At 48.6% G+C, this 20,761-nt stretch overlaps 2 protein-coding genes across 4 annotated transcripts in view; one reads left to right on the top strand and one right to left on the bottom strand.

Moving 5' to 3' along the window:
- Positions 1 to 10,806, top strand: part of SNPH (syntaphilin) — a 103,380-nt gene extending 92,574 nt beyond the window's left edge. For all 3 annotated transcript variants that reach the window (XM_068263514.1, XM_068263512.1, XM_068263513.1), the window contains exons 4-5: positions 3,269 to 3,418; positions 7,865 to 10,806. In XM_068263514.1, coding sequence (XP_068119615.1) covers positions 3,269 to 3,418; positions 7,865 to 8,810 — 1,096 coding nt within the window. In that variant the 3' untranslated portion in view covers positions 8,811 to 10,806. The remainder of the gene's footprint in view (positions 1 to 3,268; positions 3,419 to 7,864) is intronic.
- Positions 10,807 to 15,098: 4,292 nt separating this feature from the next.
- Positions 15,099 to 20,761, bottom strand: part of SDCBP2 (syndecan binding protein 2) — a 48,357-nt gene continuing 42,694 nt past the window's right edge. Inside the window, exons 8-9 of the mRNA XM_068262058.1 lie at positions 19,049 to 19,140; positions 15,099 to 17,289 (exon numbers count right to left, since the gene is read on the bottom strand). Coding sequence (XP_068118159.1) covers positions 17,235 to 17,289; positions 19,049 to 19,140 — 147 coding nt within the window. The 3' untranslated portion in view covers positions 15,099 to 17,234. The remainder of the gene's footprint in view (positions 17,290 to 19,048; positions 19,141 to 20,761) is intronic.

The raw sequence follows: 20,761 nt of genomic DNA, 5'->3' as shown, positions 1-20,761 counted from the left end.
GGGGGTGATTGATAGGTGATTGACAGGTGATCAGTGGGTTACAGGTGATCAGTGGGTTATTACAGGGAATAACAGATGTAAATATTGCACTGGCGAATTGATAAGGCGGGGGTCTGAGGGCAATCTGAGCGTGTGGGCGGGTGATTGGGTGCCCGCAAGGGTCTAATCTGATGGGTAACAGTGACAGGTGGTGATTGATGGGTGGGTGATGGGTAATTAGTGGGTGTTTAGAGGAGAGAATAGATGTAAACAATGGATTTGGGAGGTGATCTGATGTCGGATCTGCAGGCGATCTATTGGTGTGGGTGGGTGATCAGATTGCCCGCAAGGGGCAGGTTAGGGGCTGATTGATGGGTGGCAGTGACAGGGGGTGATTGACAGGTGATCAGGGGGGATAGATGCATACAGTACACAGGGGGGGGAGGGTCTGGGGAGAATCTGAGGGGTGGGGGGGTGATCAGGAGGGAGCAGGGGGCAGTTTAGGGACTAAAAAAAAAAATAGCGTTGACAGATAGTGACAGGGAGTGATTGATGGGTGATTAGGGGGGTGATTGTGTGCAAACGGTGGTCTGGGGGGTGGGCAGGGGGGGGGGTCTGAGGGGTGCTGTGGGCGATCAGGGGGCAGGGGGGGGCAGATCAGTGTGTTTGGGTGCAGACTAGGGTGGCTGCAGCCTGCCCTGGTGGTCCCTCGGACACTGGGACCACCAGGGCAGGAGGCAGCCTGTATAATACACTTTGTAAACATTACAAAGCGTATTATACGCTTCCTATCCGGCGATCGTCGGGTTAACAACCCGCCGGCGCTTCCAATTGGCCGGCGGGTTGACGTCGCGGGTGGGCGGAGCCTATTGCCGGCGGATGCGCGCGATCCCCGGCCAGAGAGTGCCCCAGGACCTGACGCCAATCTGCGTTACGTGGTCCTGGGGCTGCCACTTTGCCGCCGCCAATATGAAGTAGGCGGTCGGCAAGTGGTTAAGAGACGAATTTCACGTTATATACTGTTAATCAACAAAATTGTAATATGCAAATTAGAGGAGTCGAGGAGTCTGAGTCGGTGGAATCCTAAACTGAGGAGTCGGAGTCGGTGGATTTTTGGACCGACTCCACAGCCCTGCCTTAACCACTTCAGGACCACAGGCTTTACCCCCATAAAGACCAGGCCATTTTTTTGTGAAAGCGTTAAGGCCAAACTGCAGTGCCGCACGACACAGCACACAAGTGATTTCCCCCCCTCCCCCCTTTTCTCCCCACCTACAGAGCTCTCTGTTGGTGGGGTCTGATCACCCTTCCTGTGCCTATGGAGGGGACAGCTGTGTCACACGGCTGTCCCCAGTACAGCGCTGCTGCGGATCGCAGCGCTGTACACCCTAATTAGACAGCAGTTTTGCCGTCTAACAGTCTCAGAGCGGCAGTCTAACAGCTCCGCTCCGCCTACCAGGCAGGAGATCTGCGCGCAATCTCCTGTAAACTGCAGCCCCCAGGACTTTACACCGATCGGCATTAGGCAGTCCTGAGGCTTCCGACACGCCCATTGGGGCGACATGGTCGTCTAGTAGTTAAGTGCTTAAGGGATGTAGAGGATGCACTGCAAACCCCTGGCTCATACACACAGCTCCCTGCCTCACCGCTGCCCTGCTACACTTACAGTGACACTTACCGAGCAGGGCTTAGTGAATTGAAACATGCCACATGCAGAAAAACTAGTGAATTTGGAAATAAGGTGGAAAATACCGAAATACGGATTTTACCGAACTACCTTTAGGGAAGTGAGGCCACTTTCAGTTAACAGCCTTTTGTTAAGTTACCGGAGGGGGGGGGGGGGGGGGGGTTGAGTGATCTGGGGTACATAGGGAGGTACAGGAGGTCCACACTGTTGTGATCTGACCAGGAGCTAAAAGCATGGCATGCGAATGTAAGACTTGGGATAAGGGTTGACCATTGAGGAGATTAGGATGGCATCTATGCGGGGGGGTAAGTGCCGTGAGCAGTGGCGTATCTAGGCAAGACAGCGCCCATGGCAAATACTAAATTTGCGCCCCCCAGGCCCCCCCCCTCCCACACACACACACACCTACAATCAACAGCATCCTGTCTAACCTTTTTGGACAGGGTAACCCCATCATGAAATAAATGAGGCTATCCTTCTGATCCACTGCCTCTAATACTTTAAGGCAGGGAACATACTTGACTGTTTTCATACGCGTTTTCTGCACAGAAAAACTGAAAACTCATGTTAATCAAGGGGCTAGTTCACACTTAATGTGTTTTTCTTGCACAGAAAAAAACTGACATTCTGCATGATAATTCTGCACATTTTGTCAGTTTTCTGTATCAATTACATTAGCGGTTGTGAAAAAAAGCACAAGTTTTTCTGCATAGAAACACACTTGGTGTGCAGAAAATGTACGCAGAAAAAGCTGAGTTGAAAACTGAAAAACAAGTGTGATCCCTGCCATAGACCCTAGTATGCAGATCAAATGTCTATGACACATCTGAAAAGATTAGCTGCATGCATGTTTCAGGTGTGTGATTTAGACCCTAGTGACCAGAAGGATCAGCAGGATTTCCATGCAACTGGTATTGTTTAAAAGGAAATACATTTGGCAGCCACCACTCTCATATGAATGAAAGCAATGGAACATTTGCAGTGACAATTATAACATAATAAAAGTCTGACAACCTATTAAATATCAGTAGATAGGTACTGAGCTAGAAATATAATGCATTCTAACAACTGAGGTACATTGTACAAGAGAGAGGGTGTTAAATCTGGCCACAGTGATTGCCAGCAGAGTAATGGTTAAAGTGCAGAGAGTGTCATAAATAAAAGTAAGTAAACAGCACTCTGAGATAAGGCTGAGGAATGTGTGAATGACAGAGCTGAATGGATGTGAGATCTTGTAACCTCCAGACCAGAAGCTTCTGCTGCTATCTCCGGGGACTGAGACATGATCTCTTATTAGGGAGTGAGGGAAAACTTTGGTGTTTACCTCTCAATAGCTTGTAGTGTAGATATATGACAAAGGCTGAGAAGGGCAGGCTGCTGGATGATTGTTATTCCCTTAGACTCAGGAATGCTGTCAGCAGCTCTGCGCCCCCCCTGATGATTGAAGAGGGAGGTCGCCTGGGGCAAGTGTCATATCTGCATCCCTCCAGATACGCGTCTGGCCGTGAGAGTAGAATGCGTAACCTAAGGTGTGGTTATATTCGCCTGTCTACTAATTTTGGCTTCTTTTTTACCTAATTTGCTCTTTGTTTTCCTTTATAGGCGGTCAAATAAATACAGTCTGTGCAGTGAAAACCATGGCATCAAACCCCCCACCCCGGAACAGTATCTCACCCCCCTGCAGCAGAAAGAGGTCTGCATCCGGCACCTGCGGGCACGGCTGAGAGACATGCAGGAGGCCCTGCAGGAGAGGTGAGGACAGTCATCCATGTTCCTGCAGCCACTGCTCATATGGAATTACGATCAGGGAGGGAGGAGAGGAATTATTGGGGTTTATTGTAACCTGTTTTTGTGCTAAGGAAATGCTATCTGGCAACACTGAAGCCTTAACAGTCTGCATGCAGTATAAGTGTTCTGAGAGTCCGTCTCTGTAATGCTTCTTTGCTTTTTTTCCATCACATCCTCCTGAGATTATTGGAGAGAAGGAGGAGCATAGATCTCTGCTGCAGTTTCCTGAGCTGCTGGTTTAGGAATCCATCAGGCAAGCAGCGATATTACTCTAGGGAAAGGGGGGGGGGGGGGGGGGGTGCACGCAGTACACTGTTATTCCCATGGGCTGTGGAGTCTGAGTCGGGGAGTCTGAGCAATTTTGGCCACCTGAAGTCTGGGTCGGGAAAAAATGCACCGTCTCCTAATGAATTTAAACTGTCATTAATTAGACAATATGATAAAATGATCAATTTCTTAAATAGTCATCATAAATCATTTATATACACAGTAATAGCTGTGCTTAGTCCACAAAAATGAAATAAACCAATTAAAAAATAGTTACTGCTAGCAGTCCCTGTATTTTTAAAGTCAGATACACACATCTGATTGTGACTGTATATATAATGTGTACACAGGAGTCTTTTATATATACTAAATAACATCTATGCTGTAAGTATAAAGCCTGGTGTGTAGCCGTGTCACTAATAGAGATGGTCAATGAGATGGAAATAATTCTGAGTTGATTCTGATTTATGCAAATGCAGGGCCAGCCCGCTCATGAGGCGGGGTGGAACTTTTGTCTCAGGCAGCAAATTTCCAGGGGCGGCACCCGCCCGTCTGTGGGTGCGGGGAGCCGGCCGCCGAGCTGGAGGGGTAGCTGGCAGGACGGGGGTATTGGGCCTAGCGGCGGGGAGGGGGGGTTGGACACCCCCCTCCCTCGCCTGGGTTTCCCGATCTGCGCTCCCCTCCATCCTTAAATAGAAGAAGCCGCTACTCGTAAGAGGCACGGGCAGCAGGGAGGACTCGCCTCTTCCTCGTTCCAGCGTGCGCTCCACTGACGTCACTTCCTGCAACGCTGCAATTTTTTCAAAATTTGCCTCAGGCGGCAAAAAGTCTAGGGCCGGCCCTGTGCAAATGTATGCACTCTTTGCTCATGAAATCAAATAATTTGATATTTTGTTAAAATTTGGTTTGGTGACTATGAATTAAAGGGTACCTGAGATGGATGAAAAGAGAATTTTTATACATACCTGGGGCTTCTTCCAGCCCCCTTCAGGCTAATCAGTTCCTCGCTGTCGTCCTCCGCCACCTGGATCTTCTGCTATGAGTCCTGGTAATTCAGCCAGTCAGCACAGTCCGGCCGCATGCCGCTTCCACAGCCAGGAGCATTCTGCACCTGCACAACAGTGCTGCACAGGTGTAATACGCTCCCGGTGGCGGAGTGTGTGCATGCGCACTACGCCAGACTGGCTCAAGTACCTGGACTCATAGCATAAGATCCAGGTGGCGGAGGAGGACAGCGAGGGACTGATTAGCCTGAAAGGGGCTGGAGGAAGCCCCAGGTATGTATAAAACTTTAATATCATCTGTCTCGGGTTTACTTTGTTGCACAGTAGTACTATACTCTACATATGCACTACCCACAGAGCTGCAGGGAATCCACTGAGAATGTTGTGCACATTGAACACAGAGGTGTTGTCTATCACCCATAAACCTGGTTCAGATTGTGCATGAAGAATGTGTAATAGAGGAAGAATCTCCTCATTCCCCTGCAGAGTACCTGCACATCACTTTTACATGTACCCACACTTACATTGCCCAGGGCCTGATAGATGTTCTTTGTTCTTGTCTTTATCTTCTACAAGTACTCTTACCAAGGGCTAGTTTTAGTCTGACTAAAAGTATTAGAGGCAGAAGATCAGCCAAATAGCCAGGTAACTGTTATTGTTCAATAATTGCAGTATTTGTATAGCGCCTTTCTCCTGCCGGACTCAAAGCGCTTGCGAGGCAGCCACTAGAGCGCACTCAGTAGGCAGTAGCAGTGTTAAGGAGACTTGCCCAAGAAACTCCTTACTGAATAGGTGCTGGCTTACTGAACAGGCAGAGCCGAGATTTGAACCCAGGTCTCCTGTGTCAGAGGCAGAGCCCTTAACCATTACACTTTCCAGCCCTCCATATCCCTCTCACTTCAGTGGTCTTTTAAAATTCCTCAGCGTTGGCAGTTAAGAGTTGCATTTTATGTTACATACTTTCAATCAACAAGATTGTAATATGCAAATTAGAGGAGTCTGAGGAATCCTAAACTGAGGAGTCGGTGGATTTTTGTATCGACTCCACAGCCCTGGTTATTCCCATGCCTCCTGGCTGGAAGCAGAACTCGATCACTCGAGTCACATTGCATAGACGAGGCTGTACAGATGCCGACGGACAGGTGTGACATCACATGGCGGCCAGTGAGAGCGAGCAGAAAAATGACAATCGATCCACCGAGGTGATCACTTCCGCCATGGGCAACCTTGGCCACGTTTCATCTAGCTTGTGTATGCGGCTTTAGACTTGGGCCCAACCAAATATAAGTAACTTCAGCTCTTTGCTCTGCTTGGTTTTGATCAGATACCTGCAGAAAACGGACTATTTGGAATGCTGCCACTGCTAGCTTTGTACTGACTGATGCAGTAGAGAGCAGACTATTTCCTGCCCTCGACTGAGAAACAGTTGACAGGGAATGGCTGTTCTGGTTTAACGTCTAATCTGTTAAAAACCTCACATGGTGTGTGGCAGCTTTTAAACAGGAAGGAACAGAATCAGAAATTTAAAGGACAACTGAAGTGATAAATATGGAAAAGGGAACAAAGAGCGCTCTCTGGTGCGTGCTGAGTGGAGTTGGAGTGGACGAGGAGCGGTGATTTACACGTGAAGTGTGATATGCGAATTTGAAAGTGGTATATTGTAAGTTTTCATTTACTTGTGCGTGAAGAGACTCATTAAAAGGTTAATGCACCAGAGAGCGCTCTTTGTTCCCTTTTCCATTTCTGTTTTCTACAGTGCATTTGCTTTATTCCCAGAGCAAGATAAGAGCAGCACTCTGGTGGAACCTTATATTGTGACTGTCAAGGAAAGTTCAACAGGTTTTGAGCGCAGTGGAGTTGGTGTACTATTTTTTTCTGTAAGAAGTGATAAATATGGCAGCCTCCATATCCCACTCACTTAAGTTGTCCTTCAAGGGAAACTTGTGAGAAGCATATAGAAGCTGCCACCTCGAAGATTGAAGCTGGGAGCACACTTGTGTCAGCAATTTTGATAGCATTTTCGGGGCAATTTTTCTGATAGTGACAAAGTGCATTGTAAATGGAAACTTATGTGTTGTGCTGATGTAAACAAAGAGCAATGTGATTTTAAAACGCAGCTAAAAAATGTGAACACACAAATGAAGTGCTATGGAGAGGGAGGACAGGCGAGTGGCCTCTGTGGCCACCTCTTCTGTCTCCCCGACCGGTGTCCTCACCAAGACCTTCTCAAGGTAGCCATTGGTCGTTAGTGATCCGAGGCAAAGACCCACTAATGTGAGCTTCTCACACTGATGTCAGGGAATAGATCTGGTCACACTCTGCACTTCCGGCTCTGATGTTCCTGAATGATTGTTTTGGCTACGGAAAATATAAATTGTGTATGTAGTTTTAGACGCTTGAGAAGGCCAAAGACCAGCAGTGTTGCCTGGCAGCTGAGTCCATGTTTCTCTGCTGGGATTTTTACTGGAAATGCACTCCTAAAATCTGCACATAAAGATGCTGTTGGGAATACATGAATGAAAATGAGTCTTTGCTCAGTACAGCTTTGTATGCAAAGGAAGAGATTTGTCTGGCAGGTCTGAGCTGCGGCAGTTCCCAGTCTCAGTGGGATCCTGCCAGACCATCGCAGTGCATCATTAATGGGTGCCTTAATACTGGTTGCAAACTAGGCAATTGCCTAGGGCCCCCCAGACTTTCATCTGGGGCTGGGAGCACTCCAGCTGTGACAAAACTACAAATCCCATCATGCCTCTGCCTCCCCGAGTTATGCTTAGAGCTGTCAGAGTATTGCAATGCCTCATGGGACTTGTTGTTCTACCACAGCTGGAGTGCCAAAGTTAGCCATCACTGATATAACTGAAAACAAAATATGAGAATATTTTTTCTTTGCTACCAATCAAATAAATATCCGTACTACACAGCCAATTCATTATATCATAATTTTTTTCCGCTTCAGTGTCTCTTTTAAATATGTTGCAAAAATTCGACCTGTAGTGCAGAAAACACTGCACATTACTACAATACTACGCACTAGAGAATGGGAGGTTGAACTTCATTTGCCTCTTACTTAGTGAATGGTGACCCTGTTCTGCCTGCTGATAATGACTTTGTTCCCCTCTGTGTCTCCCCATGTGCTCAGAGACGGCGAGGTGGATGAGCTGCGCTCCCAGCTGAGCCGGATGCAGGAGGATTGGATAGAGGAGGAATGCCACCGGGTGGAGGCGCAGCTGGCCTTGAAGTCTGCGCAGAGGGAGATCCAGCAGCTCCGCGAAGTGATGGAAAACGTCCGCATGCGGCTGGGAGACAGCGACCTGGGAGTGCAGAAATACTTTGCCGACATCACTCAGCAGAACCGCAAGCTGGAGTCTCTCCTGCAGAACATGGAGCTGGCTCACAACGAGGCGCCGCAGGGGGCGGAAGGAGGCGGGTCTGCCGGAGACTCGCCAGCCCGTTCCCTCACCCGCAGCTCCACCTACACCAAACTCAGCGAGCCACCTGCGGGAGATCGCCACTCTCAGGACACTGGGGACAGCGGCTATGCAGCCCCGGATGACAGCAGCGCTGTCTCCTCTGGCACAGAGTTCTACCTAGGCGATGGGCCCTTGTGCCACAGCGTGCAGCCACAGTGCGTAGAGGCAGCTGTCCAGGCCAGCAGCCTCAGTGACTGTGCGGTGCAAACAGATGATGTACCCAGCTCCCCTGAACCTGATGCTATCCTAGAGAAGGTCTTACAGTCACAGGTGGCTGCCAGCCCTACCTGCCAGGACCCCAAAGAGCCGCAAGCATCCAATCCTGACCCCACCTGCGTAGTGCTGGTCACTGACGGAGCCTCTAGTGCGGAACCCGCAGAGGTGGAGGAGCCTGATGCACCTCTTAGTTATTGGAGTCGCCACTTTGTAGTGGACTTATTGGCTGTACTGATCCCTGTGGTGCCCACTGTGGCTTGGCTGTGCCGAGCACAGAGGCGCCAAGGACAGCCCGTCTATAACATCAGCTCCCTGATGCGTGGCTGCTGCACGGTCGCCCTACACAACATCCGCAGGATCAGCTGCCGCCCAGTCAGTGCCTCCACCAGCCAGCCCTAACCTCGGCTGCCCCCAGACTGAATACTCTGCACTTTGTAGGACTCTGTGGCCCCTGGTGTCCTGGCTGCCAGCTGGAGGGAAACTGGTGGAAAAAGGGGCTCATTCTGTTGAGGATAATCATTGATCAAGACCACATGCAACCAGTCTGACTGACCATTAGTAAAATCTAGTCAAGCCTAATAGGATGGAGGCCCTAAACATAGGTGGTTTGTGGGGCTTTTAGTGTTGAGTCTGGGGGGTACTGGGTAGCTCTAGATGCCTGTGCATAGTGTGTGATTGGCGCACGCAGTCCGTTGTATATACCTCTAGGTCTCTTCTATAGATGCTGCCAATCACAATGCAGGGGTGAGGTCCTCATCCACCTCCTATTACCTGTCCACCTGCACCAGTGTGCGTCCCTCTGCTATTCCATGGACTATCCCTATGTATTCCATGTACACTCACATGCAGTCTTACCTGCTCTCTTGTGCCGGAGAGTGAGGGGAGCAGCGCATTGCCATTGAATGTAAGCTGTACATATATGTTGTGTGGACCAGTGCTGTGTATATGTAGACATGGGCACTGGTTCTAGGCCCGTCTCGTCACTCGATGGTTTGTATCCGTTCCTTGCCCTGCCCAGCTTTCATTCTTTGGATTTGAGGGAAGGTGTTCCTCTTTTGCTGCTGTTGGGAAATTGATGTGACCTTGCAGTGTGTGCATGTCAGATGCCATTTTGTATGTGACCAAAGCCGTAACCCCCCGAATCTACCTCTGTGCCATGGAGTGCATGTAGGCCCATCCACTACCACCTCCCTCTTGTGTCCGCCTGTCTCTGTTACGCTATGAAGGGTCAGTAAATCCACATTAAAGCAAACGCAGAGCTGCTAAATCAGTCATCCATTATCTGCAAAGCTTTCATTAATCACAAAGTCCCACACAGGTGATCTTTTTCCTCCTCAAAGCTGACTTACTGTCAGTAATCAGTATTGAAGTCAATCAGCTCAGCAGCAGCCTTTACCAGCCTGTGATGGCTGATGACTTAGAACAGGAAGTCAAATTTCAAATCTCTATTTCTGATTTGGGTAAATGTACGGTATGCATCTCTGAATGTTATTGGCACTGTTTTCCTAAAATGACATTACAATTTTTGATTTACTGGCTCTTTAAAATGAAGCTGTGTCAGAAGTGTGTCCATTAGGCAAAAGCTTGTGTTACGGACATGTCTGTAGTCTGTCCTTTTTTTGTGTGGTCTTCTTTCGTCTGAAGCCTGGTCCAGAGGAAGTCTCTGCACTGGGCTGCAGTCTCTGCAAGTGCGGAGAATGAATGTTTGATCCTTTTTGACTTTCGCTTCATTGGGATATTTTTTTTTCTCTTTAGTCAATCTTTTTGACCGTTACAACTTCAGTGTAATGTAATGTAGTTGAGGCAGAGAGCTGCCACATTTCACCGCTGACATGTTTAAAGGGCCACTATCGTGAAAATTGTAAAATACATGTAACAGTGTTCTCCCCAGGCTCTTTTTGTCGGGTGCTCCACCCGGCTAGTTTTGGTGAGCACCCGGCTGTCATCAGCTCACCTCCTCCTCTGCTGTAAGGAGAGTTGCTCACAGAAGCACCGGCCCTGCATTCTCTCATCTCGCCCCACCAGGCTACCATTTCATGCCACCCGGCTGAAAATAATTTCTGGGGAGAACACTGCATGTAAACTCATACAAATAAGAAGTACATTTATTCCAGAGTAAAATGAGTCGTAAATTACTTTTCTCTTATATTGCTGTCACTGTAGCGGAAATCTGGCAGTACCGACAGGTTTTGGACTAGCCCATCTCCTTATGGGGGATTCTCAGGGATTTGTTTATTTTCAAAAGCACTTAGTGAATGGCAGCTGCTCTGTACAACTGTCAAACAAGTGTATGGTGAGCAGGGAGCCTGCCCAGCATCTTTGCATAAATCTTTTTCAGAAAATGTCTTTATAAATAATAAAAGCCTTGTTGAGAATACCCCATGAAGAGATGGACTAGTCCAAAACCTGTCAGTTCTGTCAGATTTCTGCTACCTACTGTAAATGAAAGCCAACATAGGAAAAAAGTAATTTATGGCTCATTTTACTCAAGAAGAAACATACTTCTTATTTGTATGTGTTTACATGTATTTTAAATGTCATGGTCCTTTTTTTAAAGAGGCACTGTAGGGACATATAGTAGAATGTAGTAAATTATTCAGGATACTTCCTTGTACGGTCATTCCCTTGGTTTCAGCATCAGAGACAACTCCTATAGCCATATATTGCTCTATCATGCTGTATATTATGTAGACATACCCTCCCAGCAATACTTAGCCTAGGCTGTTAAGTCATGTGGAATTCTCCTCCCAGAGGATTCTGGGACACTGGTATATTTTCACTGGCTTCTGGATTCTCAAACATTCTGTTAAGAGTTGCACCTGACTGAACTTTTATTCACTGTTCTTTTCATTACAGTTCCTCTTTAAATGACACATATAGGACATAAGACAACCTGTTCCTCTTCAAGTAACAAAAAAACATTCTTTGGAGAGTTAAATTTCAGTTCCCTGGGCATCTCAGCTGTATTAGTAATTAGCCTGGTTGCCGCTAGCAACCAGGCCTATTCCTTCATTTTCAAACACTGTAAATTGACAGTTGTAAGCAGAGCAAAAGTTTCTGGGGATCCAATCAGTCTGGCATACATGGAGGAAGGCGGAAATACACACTCCCCACTTCCTGTGACCAGGCCCACTTCCTGTGACCAGGCTTCAGACATACGTTCAGAGACTCACAGAGACTAAATTGTGGGTGAGCCTTATTCCCCCTCTGTACATAACTGAGGTTTTACCTGAGCAGGCATATTTTAGTTCTTGCTTTAAGGTAATCTTAGTACGAAAATGGAGGCTGAAATGTGGTAGACCACAATTACCTGTTAGTCATTACGGCATGTTGCTTGCTTTGGCTGGGCAGATGCCGACTCTTGCTGTAGGGACACGCCGCTAGCCCTTCCCAACGTCCTACAACGCCCTGCGTCCTATCTCTGATCCCTCTCAGTTGCATTAGGCTTCTTGCACTTGGGGACAGCTATCCTCTGTACTATAGACATCCCCTGCAGCATTGGGAGTGCTGGTCGCTTACATCGCATTGTGTGTAATCCCCACTAGGGGGAGCATGTAGGGATTACCACAACCTCTGCAGGGGCTGTGCTGCCCTTGCCTCTTTTCAGCACTTACATTTTTTGTTTTGCACTTACCTGACTCTTCCTGGATTCCAGGGATTGGGTGACCAGAAAGGAAGCCGGCACTCGTTCACTTGTCTCTCTGTCACCGAGCTTCGCAGACAGGTAAATGTAGCGAACACAGGAATTAAGTCACTTCTAAAGCTATAAATCTATATATAGAGATATATCTATTTTTGATGTTGCTTGTCATTTGCTGTCTGTCCTGCTGAATGTATTAAACTGGCCTGAGCCACATGAGCCATACCCATTGTGTTGTCTTTCCTGCCCCAGCGCTGGGCTGCCATGGGTTAGGATTATCACTAGATACATGCAAATATGCAGCTTGCAACGGGCCAATCAAAATTCACAGGAAGTGCACCTGATTGACCCAATTCCAAACTGCATCAAATTGTAAGCCAGAATTTTTTTTTTTTGAGTATCATTGACTCTCAGTAATCATGTTTATAGGGCCCGTTTCCACTGGTGTAAAGGATGCGAGGAGATTGCTGCATCGCCTCTCATCCCCCCGCAGGTGCTTTCGGTTGTCTTCCATACAACCAGATGCGGCGTCATGCGGCTTCCCGGCAGCTATGAGGACTCGGATGCGTGCTGCGGAAAACTGCACCATGCTATCCATAATTTCCCCTGCATCACGCCGGATTACGTAGGTAAATTCACGCCAATGGAAACTACTCTATTGACTTGAATTGGTTGCAGTTTCCTTGTGATGCAAAGCGGTTTCTGCATGGCAACGCGTCTAGTGGGAAACGGGCCCTAAAGGGAAACTGAGAGGGAGCGTAATATAGAGGCTGCCATATTTCTTTTTAAATAATGCACATTGCCTGGCTGTCCTGCTGATCCTCTACCTCTAATACTTTTAGCCTTCGCCCCTGAACAAGCATGCAGATCAGGTGTTTCTGACTGAAGTGTGAATGGATTAACTGCATGCTTGTTTCAGGTGTATGCCCCCAAATACAGCCAGGCAATGTGCATTGTTTAAAAGGAAATAAATGCGTCAGCCTCCACATGTCTCTCACTGGGTTCCCTTTGTGCATTTATCTCTTGTTTCTCTCTGTGCAGCTCTGCTCAGCACTTCAGCACATTGTGTAAAGTACAGAAGAATGATCGTTATTGTAAATAAGTGATTCACATACCATTTTTCCAGTATTCTAAAGCAGAGTTTAATATGCAAGATCAGAATTCCTTTTAACCCTCCTGGCAGTACACAGTTTCTGAGGTTGCGTCCGCGGGAGGGATTTTTTGAAGTTTTATCCTTTGTAGCTAGCACTAGGCTTGCTACCATTGTCCCCCAAGTCCCCCCGCACCCTTCTGATCCCCCCCGATCGCCACCGCTATACGTTACCTAGCCGTGATCCCATGGGAGCCGCCACCTCCCCAATGAGCTTATCGTCCCTACGGCGACCATCGGATATGTCATGCGCAATCCTGATCCTCCCCATAGCGAAGCCCGGAGCTGATTGGAGAGGCTGCACCATTGTGGGATTTGGGGGGCGGGGTGTTACGTATAATGGCGGTGATTGGGGGCGCTCTTCAAAAAAAATCCCTCCCGGGGCAGAGAAATCCTCTGCGGCGGCTACCCCAAGTGTAGCTCGGGGGTTGCCGCCAGGAGGGTTAGTGTTTCATCCACACTTAGAGTGAAATTCCAGCCTTTGGTTCTGCTGTACAAATTCCGAGCATTAGTGCCAAAGGATATTCCAATTTGATTTGGAGAACAGAAATCAACCAGTTCCCCACTATATCATCTAATGGTCTGACAGGATTGGGGTGTGTCTGCTTTTGCTAATCGCCTAATTATTGCAGGTGTAGAAATTAAGAACTTGGCACTATCTGAATGGAGTTTGTATGTCCTCATATTTGCATGGGGCTTCTCAGGGTAGTCCAGTGTCCTCTCACCACTCCGGTTTTATTTTGCATCCCAAGGCATATCGGGCCTGATGCACAAACCCACACTAATTACTGGTAATTAATTAATGGCAGCAGCGTATTGCGCATTGCACAATTAGAAAGATCCACAGGCAGCGCAAGCTTTGGTATGGTGACTCGCATTAAGCAAGTATCGTTATGTGTTACCATAGCAACTCTTGTTTTACCCATGTACTACAGATTGCGGTAGTTGTGTAATACTCTGGGATATTAGACTGACTATTGTAGTCAACTTTTGTAGCGTACCTATGAAAAAGCCGCTGGGAGCCTTGGGCGCAGGATGCAGCCCCGGTATATGGCTCACCCTGCTCCTGCACAAGTCCTGACGGCATTGATTACTATTCCCCCTCTAAGTGGATAGTGGGGAATGATGTAGTTTGGCTTCCAGCTATTGCTGGTGGACATATTTTTGTGTTTTAAAAAGTAAGTTGAGCTCCATCTTCTGACGGCGCCGAAGTTGCGCAGTGTGCGCCGCTATAGCCGTAATACCTATTATGGTGACGCCGGCTGCGCCCAAACCTCCTGCGCTGGATTCCTAGTGTTCGACTTTTTTACTCCGACTTTCTACAATGACCTTATAAAATGTCAGCCATCCACTTGTACGGCTTTGTAGAGAGCATTAGGCCCAGTTCATACTGCACCGATGCAAAACTGATTCGTGGAACGGAGCAATTCTTAAGCATCAGTTTTTCATCTGTGCCCCTTCGTTCCGGTAGTGGCCTGTCAGTGCGATGCATCTGTCACTCCGGTTGTATCACAGCAACATACGGAGCAATGTGGACGGATCCTATTAATTACCATAGGATCCGCTCACTTCCGTTTAGGATCCAGTCCGTTTAGTTCCACTAAACGGACAGTTTTTAGTGCCAGTGTGAACCAGGCCTTAGTAGTCTTTTCGTATCCTTTGGGACTCCCCAAGTTGGCAAGGCTTATTGTGGGGTGTCTGTCCCGCCCCTGCGTATATATTCAGAAGGGCGTTACCCTCATGCCAGATGTGGCCGGCTCTGATTGGCTGGACATTGTCTGATGCCAGTGAATGCAGAATGTGTCTGTTCACATCTTTTGGAATTTCTAGCTCAAACATTACTGGTAAAAACCGGAAGCTGCTTCATCACACTGCAGAGAACAGACGCAGCCAAAGGTAAGAAATGTATTTTTATATTTATTAAAGTAATAATTAGTATAACATACAAGAACTGGAATACCAGCACAGCGGTATCAGTAAAACAGTACAGTACAGAAAATGGAACACATCAGTAAACTTAGAAATTACAGAGAGACTGTCACGGTCGGTTAGGGCAGCCTTTATGCATGCTGTACCTTGTTGCAGCCATAGAATTCAATTGAGTGTAATTACATAAATATAACAGCAGGTGGGGCTAAACACGTATTCATCTATTGTTTGAGAGGCAAACACAAACGTCATTGCACAGTTACCAAGCAGCTCGGGGTGACCCAAACCACAAGGAGAGTATATAAAAGAGACCGAAAAGCCCTCCTACTAAAATGCAATGTTTAGTGTGGTTTGCCACACACTGCCATGATACCAACACCTAAATGGTGTAAGAATTTTAACAAACGCTTCACATGATCTAACTGCCACTCATTACCAAACTGTTGCCAAGGTTGCTTTATCCGGGACATTAACCACTTGCCGACCGCGCACTCATAGCGCACGTCGGCAAAGTGGCAGCTGCAGGACCAGCGACGCAGATATGCGTCGCCGGCTGCAGGCTAATTAATCAGGAAACAGCCGCTCGCGCGAGCTTCCTGTCAATTCACGGCGGGGGGCTCCGTGAATAGCCTGCGGGCCGCTGATCGCGGCTCGCAGGCTAAATGTAAACACAAGCGGAAATAATCCGCTTTGATTAAATTTTTACAACGCTGCTACAGTAGCAGCGTTGTAGTAGATCAGCGATCCCCGGCCAATCAGCGGCCGGGGATCGCTGTCACATGACAGCGGGGAGCCTGTTAGAGGCTGCACAGGACAGATCCGTTCCTGTGCAGCCTCCGATCACTCGGGGAAAGGAGGGAGGAGAGGGGGAATCCTGCGGTGGAGGGGGCTTTGAGGTGCCCCCCCACCACCCACAGCATGCAGGAGCGATCAGACACCCCCCCCCCCCCCAGCACATCATCCCCCTAGTGGGGAAAAAAGGGGGGCGGTCGGGTCGCTCTGCCTGTCATTTGATCTGTGCTGGGGGCTGTAGAGCCCACCCAGCACAGATTTGAAAAAACACTGCTGGTCCTTAAGGGGGGGTAAAGGCTAGGTCCTCAAGTGGTTAAAGAGATAATTTGCTTATTCAGTAAAGATGCATTGTGGGTAACCACAGTTGCTCAATTAAAGCTGAATTATCACAAATAACTTCTGTTTTAAAGCGGATCTGAGATGAAAAACTAACTATAACCAGTAACTTGTCTATATAGCTTATCTAAAGTTTATAGAGTTGACACAGCATATCTAGCTGCAAAAAGCTTTAAAGGTTTATGATTTATTCCTGTGATACAATGAGGGCAGCCATGTTCTGTTTGTCACATTGTCACAGGCTGAGCGCTGGAGATGCTATCAGCTTCCCTAGGTGCAAATTCATTCTCCCCATCTGAAATCAATGGCTAGTAACACCTCCCCCTCCTCCTGCCCAGACTGAGCTCCCCATAAGCCCTTGCTACTGTCTGAAAATGCCAAGGCATTCTGAAAAGCTGTGGGCAAGTCTTGTTTAGTTTATAGGGAATTCGAGTATTAAAACAAAAAAGTATTTGGCTTGAGGAATGCCCTATAAACTATATGAAAGGAACAGAATTGTGCAATGAGTAAAAGTTTATCTCAGATCCACTTTAAGAAGGCAAATTTATACATTGTGTGTCACTAAATTCTCTCCAAGATGAGTGTCAGTCATGTGACTGCCATACACTAATCTACACAACAGAAATGATATCAGCCAACCTGAAAATACACTGATCAGCTGCTGACTTTAGTGGAGATTTAGCTATTTTTTTTTTTTTTTTTGTGCTTAGTTCTTCAAAAGCAACCTATGCACCTGCATTGAAAAATACTCATCCAAGCAGATGTATAGCATTGTCGGTGTATAGGGTGTGCTTATTAAACAAGGAGGGGCGCCGGTCTGCAGGGTTGGGGATATCGTGAAAGTCTCCCCACCAGGAGGAAGACAAAAGTGCATGTTAGTATTGTGCTCCGCCCTTCACACCGCATGGAGCCGCCCCACTGAGGAATATAGTCCGGATTGCAGGTGCGCTGTGACCTCCTGAACTCTCAGCTCACTTTACACCTCTGGGACTGAGTGATCCATTGAGTTTTTCATGACACCAGATGACATTCTGCAAACCAATACAAAATGGTCACACATAATATTGTGCTCTTTGTTTACTGCAGTGATCTTAAACTTAAATCTGCTTTGTAAGTTAATTGCATTTATTTATATAAGTAATGATGATTTCCATTCTTTTACCCTTTCATATGCAGGTTTTTCTTAATTCAAGTCTGAAATCTCTGATCTTTCTTTGTAGTTAGGAAGTTTGTTTCCTAATTACAGCTTCAGCATACACTGCCCCCCACACACAGGTCTGTTCACCCTCCACTGCTTATGCCATCCCACAGCTCCTGCCACCACGTACACAGCTATGTTCTCCCACCATTGCTTGCCCCTCCCCACGCACAGCTCTCACTCCACTCCTTCTGCCACCACATACACAACTACGTTCTCCCACCATTGCTTTCCCCACCCCACACACAGCTCTCACTCCACTCCTTCTGCCACCCTGCACACAGCTCCTGCTCCACTCCTGCCACCACGTACACGGCTACGTTCTCCCACCACTGCTTGCGCCACCCTGCACACAGCTCCTGCTCCACTCTTCCTGCCACCACGTAAACAGCTACGCTCTCCCACCACTGCTTGCCCCTCCCCACGCACAGCTCCCCACTTCACTCCTCCCATCACTGCTTGCCCCACCCCACACACAGCTCTCACTCCACTCCTTCTGCCACCACATACACAACTACGTTCTCCCACCATTGCTTTCCCCACCCCACACACAGCTCTCACTCCACTCCTTCTGCCACCATGTATACAGCTACGTTCTCCCACCACTGCTTGCCCCACCCCGCACACAGCTCTCGCTCCACTCCTTCTGCCACCATGTATACAGCTATGTTCTCCCACCACTGCTTGCCCCACCCCGCACACAGCTCTCGCTCCACTCCTTATGCCACCCCATACATAGCTACATTCTCCCACCATTGCTTGCTCTGTCCAGCGCGCAGCTCTAGCTCCACTCCTTCTGCCACCCTGCACACAGCTCCTGCTCCACTCCTTCTGCCACCACGTACACGGCTACGTTCTCCCACCACTGCTTGCGCCACCCTGCACACAGCTCCTGCTCCACTCCTCCTGCCACCACGTAAACAGCTACGTTCTCCCACCACTGCTTGCCCCCCCCCCCCCCCCCCCGCACACAGCTCTCGCTCCACTCCTTCGACCACCATGTACACATCTACATTCTCCCACCCAGCGCACAGCTCTCGCTCCACTCCTTCTGCCACCACGTACACAGCAACATTCTCCCATCACTGCTTGCCCCACCACGCGCATACCTCTCCGCCACTCCTTCCACCACCATGTATACAGCAATCCCACTACTGCTTGCCCCACCCCACACACAGCTCTCGCACCACTCCTTCTGCCACCACGTACACAGCAACATTCTCCCACCACTGCTTGCCACACCCAGTGTATACCTCTCCGCCACTCCTTCCGCCACGTACACAGCTACGTTCTCCCACCACTGCTTGCCCCACCCCACGCACAGCTCTCGCTCCACTCCTTCCGCCACTACGTACATAGCTACATTCTCCCACCACTGCTTGCCCCACTCCTTCTGCCACTACGTACATAGCTACATTCTCCCACCATTGCTTTCCCCACCCCACACACAGCTCTCACTCCACTCCTTCTGCCACCATGTATACAGCTACGTTCTCCCACCACTGCTTGCCCCACTCCTTCTGCCACCATGTATACATGCTACTATGTACACCACGTACATAAAGTTATGCTTTATAACTGAGTTTTCTTACCTTTTCACAATATGATCGAAGATGACACAGGGGATCACAGTCACTGTGACGCTGTGGCCGCAGGCAGCCAAAACATCCGCAATCTGACCATCCTGTACAAAGAGAAACTGTCGTGAGCATGCCTTGCTAAATCATCCCAGGAACATGCTAATACAAACCTCACTCATCTGCCCTTTACATATAGCCTGACACAGTGCAGTTTCTAGGCTAAAATGCACCCAGGGCGAGTGTGCAAAAATTGCGCCCCCCCCCCAAGCAAGGTATGGGTGCCCGCAGTATAGGTTAGCCAGGTCTAGTTGCACTTAGTATAGGTCCCCCCAGTATAGGTAGCCAAGAATAGGTACCCCAGTATAGGTAGCCAGTATAGTTGCCCCCGCTATAGGTTAGCCAGGTAGGTGCCTCCAGTATAGGTAGCCAGTATAGTTGCCCCCAGTATAGGTTAGGTAGGTGCCCCAGTACAGGTTAGCTAGGTGGGTGCCTCTAATATAGGTAGCCAGAATAGTTGCCCCCAGCATAGGTTAGATAGGTAGGTGCCCCCCAGTATAGGTTAGATGGGTAGCTGCCCCCAGTATAGGTTAGATTAGGTAGCTGCCCCCCAGTATAGGTTAGATTAGGTAGCTGCCCCCCAGTATAGGTTAGATTAGGTAGCTGCCCCCCAGTATAGGTTAGATTAAGTAGGTGCCCCCCAGTGTAGGTTAGATTAGGTAGGTGCCCCCCAGTGTAGGTTAGATTAGGTAGGTGCCCCCCAGTGTAGGTTAGATTAGGTAGCTGCCCCCCAGTGTAGGTTAGATTAGGTAGCTGCCCCCCAGCGTAGGTTAGATTAAGTAGGTGCCCCCCAGTGTAGGCTAGATTAAGTAGGTGCCCCCCAGTGTAGGTTAGATTAAGTAGGTGCCCCCCAGTGTAGGTTAGATTAAGTAGGTGCCCCCCAGTGTAAGTTAGATTAAGTAGGTGCCCCCCAGTGTAAGTTAGATTAAGTAGGTGCCCCCCAGTGTAAGTTAGATTAGGTAGGTGCCCCCCAGTGTAGGTTAGATTAGGTAGGTGCCCCCCAGTGTAGGTTAGATTAAGTAGGTGCCCCCCAGTGTAGGTTAGATAGGTAGGTGCCCCCCAGTATAGGTTAGATTAGGTAGCTGCCCCCCAGTATAGGTTAGATTAGGTTGGTGCCCCCCAGCGTAGGTTAGATTAGGTAGGTGCCCCCCAGGGTAAGTTAGATTAGGTAGGTGCCCCCCAGTATAAGTTAGATTAGGTAGGTGCCCCCCATCGTAGGTTAGATTAGGTAGCTGCCCCCCAGTATAGGTTAGATTAGGTAGGTGCCCCCCAGCGTAGGTTAGATTAGGTAGGTGCCCCCCAGCGTAGGTTAGATTAGGTTGGTGCCCCCCAGCGTAGGTTAGATTAGGTTGTTGCCCCCCAGTATAGGTTAGATTAGGTTGGTGCCCCCCAGTATAGGTTAGATTAGGTTGGTGCCCCCCAGGGTAGGTTCGATTAGGTTGGTGCCCCCCAGGGTAAGTTAGATTAGGTAGGTGCCCCCCAGGGTAAGTTAGATTAGGTAGGTGCCCCCCAGCGTAGGTTAGATTAGGTAGGTGCCCCCCAGCGTAGGTTAGATTAGGTAGGTGCCCCCCAGGGTAGGTTAGATAGGTAGCTGTCCCCCCTAATGGAGGGGGGAGCCGGAGGGAGGGCAGCCCAAACTCCCTCCCTCTCCCGGGCCGCCCTCTGTGC

This window comes from Hyperolius riggenbachi, chromosome 12 (genome assembly GCF_040937935.1).
Source record: "Hyperolius riggenbachi isolate aHypRig1 chromosome 12, aHypRig1.pri, whole genome shotgun sequence".
NCBI classification, from domain to species: Eukaryota; Metazoa; Chordata; class Amphibia; order Anura; family Hyperoliidae; genus Hyperolius; species Hyperolius riggenbachi.
Note: the sequence above shows the minus strand (reverse complement) of the source record. Positions and strands in the feature narration are given on the sequence as shown.